Source organism: Alligator sinensis, unplaced genomic scaffold (assembly GCF_000455745.1).
Source record: "Alligator sinensis unplaced genomic scaffold, ASM45574v1 scaffold233_2, whole genome shotgun sequence".
NCBI classification, from domain to species: domain Eukaryota; kingdom Metazoa; phylum Chordata; order Crocodylia; family Alligatoridae; genus Alligator; species Alligator sinensis.
Genome location: NW_005841941.1, coordinates 2,536,409 through 2,545,196, shown reverse-complemented (window position 1 = coordinate 2,545,196; position 8,788 = coordinate 2,536,409). Strand labels below are relative to the sequence as shown.

The window sequence follows — 8,788 nt, the reverse complement described above, 5'->3', positions numbered from 1 at the left end:
GGGGTGCGGGGGCGGCCAGCGCCGCCCCCGGGAGCCCCGCGCCCGGCCCTGGCATCCCTGCAGAGGAGTCCCCCCGCCTCGTCCAGAGCCGCCACTGAGCGGGTCAGACCTAGGGCCATGGGGCACACACCCAACCACGACCAGGGTCTGAATGACAGGGGAGCCGGGGGCAGGCGGCCGGCTGAGCCCCCCCACCCGTAAGAGAGAAGAGCCTGGGGTGGCCATGGAGGCACCTCAAGAATAGAGGACAGTTGCATTTAGTGCACCCGTGAACGCCGTGGGCCTCCCGAGGCTGGGAGGGGCACGGCGAGCTCCCGCAGGCGGTGGTCAGTGTGGGTCACAGGCAGGATGAGAAAACAGGAGTGTCCTCTGTAAAACCAGACAAAGGGCCACCCTACAAGAGCCCCCTGTAAGATTTGAAAATCGTCACCTGAGGGCAGGGCCATCCATGGGGGCGAGGGGGCAATCGGGGCGACTTCCCCAGGCCCCGCGCTTTGTGGGGCCCCCACAGAGCTGGGCTGGCTTCAAGTCTGGCCACTTGCCATCCCCCCACCACCATCGTCACCGCCATCTGGGCTCTGCACCCTGCTACGGTCGTCTCTGCCTGGGGGATGCAAAGCTCTAGGACTCTTTGCATTTGTCTCAGACCAACAGAGCTACCAAATACATCCCTATAACCTGGGGGGGACAGAGGGGTCCCTTCGGTGGACTTGTCAACGTGTCATTCAAACCCTACCTATGACCCTTATTCCCGTCCCTGTTTCTCTTTTATTTGTCCCCAGGAATCAACTCTTAATGTCCTCAGTGGTATCCTCCTTAAGGAAGGTTTCTACTTTTACTTAGCAGGCCCAGAGTGTCCCCAAAGGTGGAACAACTAAGCCAGTGCCACACAGGGGCAGATGCTGAAAGGGAGAGTGGACTGGGCATGACCAGAGTGGCTTTTTCTCCATCGTTCGTCCCCCACTTGCAGCCTCCAGCATTTAAGGTCTAGGAGGGTCTATCCCTCACTCCTGAGCTTGGTCGCTCCAAGAATTTGTCCAATCCCCCCCCTTTTTTTAATCTGGCCAACCTGTCAGCTTCCACCACATCTGGTGGCAATAAATGACAGGCTGTGTGAAAAAGAGCATCCTTTGGTTGGTTTTCAATTTACCACCTACCCATTTCATTTTGTGACCTCTAGTTCTTGCATTGTGAGAGGGTAAATCATAAATCCCTACTTCCTTTCTCTTTGCCCTTTAGTATGTCCCCTCTCCAGCATCTCTTTTCTAAACTGAATAGGTCTAGCCTCTTTAGTCTCTCCTCATGTGGAAGCCCCTTCATATTGTTAATCATCCTTGTTGCCCTTTTCTGGACCTTCTCTAGTTCTACATCCTTTCTTTAGTGTGGAGACTAGAACTGGGCACAGCATTCAAGGTATGGATGCACCATGGATTTATAAAGGGGCATGGTGATATTTGCTCACTTCTGCTGATCTGCCCAGTTTTACCCTTGCTCTGAAGCCAAGGACATGAATTAGATGTATGCAGTAGCTGAAGGTGGGCAGCATCACCCAGGTGGAAAGAGGTGGCCATGCACAAATTTGAGGCCAAGGCTCTAAAAAACAGCAGCTCCCTTCAGGATGGCTTATATCTCCTATTGCATCACATTTAATTGTGCTTCTTTCAAGAGCAGATTGGACAGATGCTTGGCTGGGATGGTTCAGTCAGGGGCAACCCTGCTTTGAGATGGGGGTTGGACTAGATGAGCTGGTGAGGTCCCCTCCAGCCCTACTTTCCCATCAGCAGATCTAGAATTTTGAAAAGGGGAGTGCAGATGGTGAGGTGCATTATCACATATAATATTTTTCTCCAGCTAAAAAGAAACTAGAAGCTTTACTAATATGCTAGGGGCCTAGGGCTGTATTTTTCAGTTTAAGATTGAAGCAAAAACAAACAACTTCATTGGAATGAGCTAAAAAGAGTCTGCAGAGCTGTGAAATAGGAGCTTCATTACCAAGAGCAGCTAACAGAGAGCAGAATTGCAGAACAAAGGATAGCTCGATGGGTGTACCATCAAAACCATTAAAAAGAAGAGAGGGTTGTTAATACCTATGGAATGACGAGTTTAGAAGGGATGAGGTAGATTATGAGCCATGAAGTCAATCGACTCCCTCAGCACTGCCTGAGGAGAAATGCTGCTGCCACTGCCAAGCAGCTGGTTTTAAATTTTGGGTGGATCAGGAAACAAAGGGGAGGGGTGCAAGTGCACTCCCTTAGATCCATCCCCGTACTTTCCTATGATCCTACGAAGTAAGCTGGTGAAATAAAGTACACGAAATGGGAGCCAAAATTAGACCATATGTCTGCAAACCCAGGCTCAGCATGACCTGTGTGAGGGACTGTGCTGAGCTCAACCAGACAACTCCCAGTCCTAACCTTAAGCACTCTCATCAGTGTGTGCATGGCCAGGACCAAGACTGATCCAGAACATGATGCTCACACAGGCCTTGAGCTGTCCCAGAGATGCCAGTACAGAACTAACACAGAACAGATGACAGAAAGGGGCAGGAAAAGATTTGTAGTTAGAATAATGAACTGCCCGTAATCTTTTTTAACAGCCAAGCTGCCCAACTGCATGTAAGCAACACACACATTTGGGAGTTGGGGAAAAACAATATTTAACTAAAACCTACAGGCCAGGCAGGGGAGGTGGGGATAAAACAGGGCTTTCCCAAGCAAAGAGGATTGAAACTCAGGACTCCTGGATTCTCTTCCTCACTTGCTGTATGTTCCTGGGTTTAGGGTCTGATTTATACAATTCTTATTCACACTGGGTAACCATTTACTCACTTGAGTAATTTTTACTAAAATCAGTTGTGTTACTCATGTGAGTGAGAATTCACCAAACGGGATAAGGACCTTGCAGTGGGTCCTTAACTCCTTTGCTTGGATAAAATGGGGCAAAAACAACATTACAGAGTATAGGACAAGGCACCAATGGCCTTCAATTGCAGCAAAGGACATTTAGGCTAGAATTTAGGAAGACCTTTCTCACTATGCAGGCGGGTGAGCACTGGAACAGGCTATCCAGAGGGATTGTGGAATCTCCATTCTTGGAAGTTTTTAAGAGCAGATTAGGCAATCATTTGGTTGAGATGATTTAGATAGGGACGATCCGGACTTGGGAAATGACCCCTCCGCCAAGGTCCCTTCCAGCCCTACCTTTCACCAGTTCTTTGATTCTATGGATGACTGGGCTTACAGGGAAGATTTAGTTAATATTCAGAAAAAAAAAATCACTTTGTGATACCTAGCTATTCTAATTAATTGTAGTATTAATTTAAAAGTTGAATTAACTTGCAGTTACCTCATTTTCCCTTTTTCCTGTTAAGGTAAGCTGTACTGCAATTGTGTGCAACAAATGTACTCTATTGGGACAAGGGGAAATTACCCTGAAATTCAGAAGATGGAAGTCCTGGCCCCATTCAAGTCATCAGAGTTTTGCCAATGACCTCAGTGTGCCATATTCTACTTTTTAACTGAAAGAAGAGAGAGTCAATGTGATTGAGTACCTTGTGCCAGCATTTGGAAGTCAGCTAATGTGTCACATAAGTTACTGACTGGCTGCTTGTCAGAATGTATTGGCACTGAGCTAAGAGAGAGAGTCATTATACTATAAACCAAACCATAATCAGGAACAGTCAGCATGGATTCACGAATGGCAAGTCAGGCATGACTAACCTGATTGCCTTCTACGATGAGACAAATGGCTCCATGAGTGTGAGGAAAGCAGTGGATGTGATGTACCTTGGCCTTAGCAAGGCTTCTGACATGGTCTCCCATAACATTCTTGCAGGCAAGCTAAGGAAGTATGGGTTGGATGTATGGACTGTAAGGTGGATAGAAAGCTGACTGGATTGCCAGGCCCAACAGGCAGTAATCAATGGCTCAATGTCTAGTTGGCAGACATTAGTATCAAGTAGAGTGCCCCAGGGGTCAGTTCTGGGGCCGGTTTTGTTCACTATCTTCATTAACAATCTGGAAGATGGAACGGAGTGCACCCTAAGCAAGTTCATGGATTACACCAAGATGGGGGGAATAGTAGATATGCTGGAGGGTAGGGCTAGGATTCAGAGGGACCTAGACAGATGGAGGATTGGGCCAAAAGAAATCTCATGAGGTTCAACAAGGACAAGTGCAAAATTCTGCTCTTAGGATGGAAGAGACCCATGCACAACTACAGGCTTGGGACCAACTGGCTAAGCAGCAGCTCTGCAGAAAAGGACTTTGGGGTTACAGTGGACAGTAAGCTGGATATGAGTCAACAGCATGCCCTTGTTGCCAAGAAGGCTAATGGCATACTGGGCAGCATTAGTAGAAGCATCACCAGCAGGTAGGGGGAAGTAATTATTCCCCTCTATTCATTTCTACCTAGGAGTACAACCTTTTCTCCTATGCCTGAAAAAGGGTGCTTATGCCCGAAAGCCTGCAATTAAAGAAATTTGTTTGCAAAAATCTAGTTAGTCTAATTCATAGATTTCATAGATTTCATAGACATTAGGGCTGGAAGGGACCTCGGAAGATCATCGAGTCCAGCCCCCTGCCCAAAGGGCAGGAAGTCAGCTGGGGTCATAGGATCCCAGCAAGATAAGCATCCAGTTTGCTCTTGAAGGTGTTCAATGAAGGCGCTTGAACCACCTCCGGTGGCAGGCTGTTCCAGACCTTGGGGGCTCCGACAGTAAGGTCTGGAACAGCCTGCCAAAAGATAACACCTCTACCACAAATTCTGATTCCTAGAGGGCTGGTGAAATCTCCATCTTTGGAGATGTTTAAGGCCTGGCTCAACAAAGCCCTAACTAGAATGACCTAGTTGGGGACGGTCCTGCTTTGAGCATAGGGTTAGACTGGATGACCTCCTGAGGTCCCTTCTAACCCTCATGTTCTCATTCTATGAATATGACACACATACTCAAGTTCAGTAGGTTCTTCCCTGCTGTGTAGTACCATTCACTTCTCCAATCACAGTTTTCAACTTGGATGCAGGATAGAGCTATGATTTCCTCCCAAGGTCTTCCTTTGCAGCCACATCAAGGAACCTGTGACTGCTGAAATCAAGACTAAGGACTTCATCTAAAGCCCATGAAAAGTAGCAAATGGTTCTCTATTAACTTCAGGGAGCTTTGGGTTAGGTCTGAAGTGATCTCTCATTGACTGGTAATTTCTTCCTCCTTTCTTACCCTAAGTATGCCCTTCGCACATATTGCTTCATACACATGACTCTGTGAAAGAGGGAGAGACTTACAAATTAATTAAGTTGATCTTTTACTCTCAGTTTAATTGACAACGCTCATTTGGAGCAGCTTGATTACATTTCAGAGCAGATTATCAAATGCCAGTCCAAAGGAAAAAATATGAAAGCAATTGCACTAAGTGCAGTTGGCTATATGCAACATGAACATTAATTAGCTTTAGTACAGTATGTGCCTGGCACTTCTTTTTGCTTATACCAGCACATATCACATCCAGTATATTTTCCAGAGGCTACACAGAAACAATGAGGAAGGAATAAAGAAGGATTTGCCACTGTTTTTCCCTTTAATTCCAGGATTTGGTAATTTATAACCATGCACTTAAAATGAATTATAGAAACTTTAATGCTCACGAAAGGTTTATGGTTCTGGAAAATGAAGCCATGCATTTAGAAAAGTTGCAACACGGGAAATGTTGTATTGCCACTTCCCACACTGCTCTTCCAGTGTACTTCACCCCAGACCTGTGGAACAACCTCAGAGGAGCGCGTGAGTACCTTCAGTTTCACATCCATTCATATTTTAGCTTCAGTGCTGAGCAGCCATGAAGTTTGTCAGTTTGGTGCAACATTGATCCATAGTGTTTAGGGCAAGAAGAGATCATTATCGTCCTCTAGTTTGACTTCCTTCTTTACCTTGATTAAAGCAGAGGTGCCAAGCATACAGCCCATAGGCTGAATCCAGCTCACAGGGCTTTTCATGGGCAGGATGATCCATTTCCATGGTTGGGCCATGGCCCAAGGGACTTGGTATCATGGCTGTCAGAGTTACTGCATTAGCACGGCTCCAGAATCCAGGTGATTGATGGTGCTGCTGTTTTTCTCCCCCTCCTCTTACTCCCCCTCCAAAATTGGGGTATTGGCAACCAAGACCAGCAGCAGGGGAAAAGTGGGAGACAGCGGTGGCAGATCCACACTGACACAACAGCTCTGGCAGCTGTGAGGATTAAGAGCCGCCACCACCACTCACCCAGCTGCCAGAGGTGAGCTGTCCAACATGCGAGAAGCCCCAGGGCCTGTATCTAGCCCAGAAGGCCAAATTAATGTGGCCCCTCTGGACTAAAGAATTTCACTCAATAACAGAGAAACTTGCCCAATCATGATTTCTTTGTGGCATGGACAAGAGCTATCTGAATAAGTGATTTTGGGGTGGAGACAGGGGGTGCTGGCAATTCAAAAAAATATTGGGGGGGGAGGAGTAGAATATGTTCTATTTTCATTTTTATCTTTAAGTTTGAGAGAGATTTTAGAAACAGCATTCTGTTTTAAATGCAAAATAAAAAAATCCTCCCCAGTTCAGCAAAACCAACACAAATTTACACACCATTCTGGGGTCACCACATCTGTCTTTTTTACTAAAAAACACTGGACCATAAGGAACTGCTTTGAGACCACCAGTTGCATAGGCCATCCAACCACCATTCTATTTAACGTCTGAAATAGTCGATCAATAACACTCTGTGCTGGATTTGGTCTATCTCTGACTTTGATATGTCCTCTAATTACCATACTATTGGAAAATCTCACAACTGTCAATATATTTATCAGCACAAAACATCTGAGAAGTGGCCAAGTGGTATTATCTCCATTTTGTAGATCAAGAAATGAGACACAGGGGAGCTAAATGACTTCTAAATAACACAGGAAGTTGGTGACAGAACAGGGAACCGTGTCCTAAGTTATCCCCATGACCACTAGAGCAGAGCTATGCATACTTTTAAAGCAGAGAGACCCAAACTAAGAGTGAGGTGATACATGAAGGAAAGAACCTAACAACATGGTCAATGCCACACTAAGTTACACAACTTCTGGTTCAGGAGGTAGTATATATGGAGTAAACTCCTGAACCAGAGTAGCCAACTTACTACAGTGCTGTTCATGTAACAATACTGACACCAGACGAGGGTGTATTGTCCTAGTTGAGGCTGCCATATTATGGGTAGCTGCAGGGAAGGATATACAAAATAAAATGTATCTTACCTGGTATACCACATATAATATAGACAACTAATTTTAACATAGGCTGCAAAGGACACTGATGTGATCCGCTGGGCTTTTGTATGGCCCTATTCTAAAACATCCTCCCTCTCTCTTCTCATACAGTCCCATTACCAGTCACTATGGCTTTGATCTCCCATATTTGTATATGCAGTCCAAAAATCACACTGGCCTTTCCGTTAGCCATGTCAGTTAGAAAACTCATGTCTAATATATAGTACACTGCCTCCAATACACACTCTCTTAACTGGCTGTGCATTTGGTTGCTTTGCACTTTGGATTAGTATTTTAAGGGTCTGTCTTATGCATCACCTCACTCATGCTGAGGTGTAATCTATGAATCATTTTTAGTTATCGTTATTTTGCTTGTGAGGTCACATGCCCACATTTCATTGTCTATATTGCTGCAGTGTTGCTGTGGTTTTGCTTTCTCATCAGTGCTATTACTGTTAGTCATAAACCAGCACTGTGAGTTTGCAAAACCACACCAACCCTGCAACAGTTTTGTGCAAACATATCCAAGCTTCAGGAGATGTAAAAAGTAGAATTTTCACATTAAATTCTATTTGTCTCTCCGTTTCCAGTAACAGAGATAAAATGAGGGAACAAGAGAAAACTGCAGGCATTTCAGGAAAAAATAAATGTAATAATAACTCACTGACATTTGATGCACCTATATATAACACCATTCTTTTATTACATGATGTCTCTCACCTATGGATCTCAACCTGCTTTACAAAAGGAAATGTTTATCATTGGTCTAATTTTACAGATGGAGGAAACAGAAGGTTAGAAATGCAATTAATCACACAATAAGTCAGTGGTTGAGACCGCATCTCCTAACTTTCAGACTGGGGCCACTGAGCCACCTAGCCTACATCATGTTTGTAAATGTGAGATGAGTAGCATAGGTAATAGAGAACAGGAAGAAGACTCAAGTTCAGGGTCCAGCTGGAGTTGGTACACGTGGAATAGATATGAAGGGGGCTATCAGACAAATATGACTGAACTGTGTGGGAGAAGTGAAAAGGTAGACTTCCACAAAGAAGTCCCACTTAAAGCCTCAAAAGCAGAGGAGGTCACCCAGGGGGAAGAGAGAGAAAGAGATTCTAAAGTAGTCAGTGCAGAACAGTGGGCGAGGGAGGTGTTAAATCAGGAAGATACACAGTCATAGAGGTCTTAGGTAAGTGAAACTAAGTCTAAATTGTCTCCCTATACTGCCTGCCAAACCCAATATAACTACTAAAAGACAAGCCTATCCCATTCACTCCCTTTCTGCACAAACCAAATCCAGGCAGTTAAGCAATTCACATGCCTTAGAGTAGGGCTGTCCAACTTCTGAGTGGCCCAATTCCCCCGGATCTTCCCAAACTCCCAAATGTGTGTTCTTTCAGCTCCGTGGGCCACCCCGCCACCAGCAGCACGGGCAGGAAGTGGAAGCAGAAGGAGGGTGAGGGAGCCTGGATACTCCAGTGGCAGCAGCACCCAAAAGGTCCATAGGTCA

The 8,788-nt window shown here is 45.6% G+C and overlaps 1 protein-coding gene across 1 annotated transcript in view; it reads right to left on the bottom strand.

Moving 5' to 3' along the window:
* Nucleotides 1-6,010, bottom strand: part of MREG (melanoregulin) — a 44,049-nt gene extending 38,039 nt beyond the window's left edge. The window contains exon 1 of the mRNA XM_006019969.3: nt 5,923-6,010. Coding sequence (XP_006020031.1) covers nt 5,923-6,010 — 88 coding nt within the window. The remainder of the gene's footprint in view (nt 1-5,922) is intronic.
* Nucleotides 6,011-8,788: the final 2,778 nt, after the last annotated feature.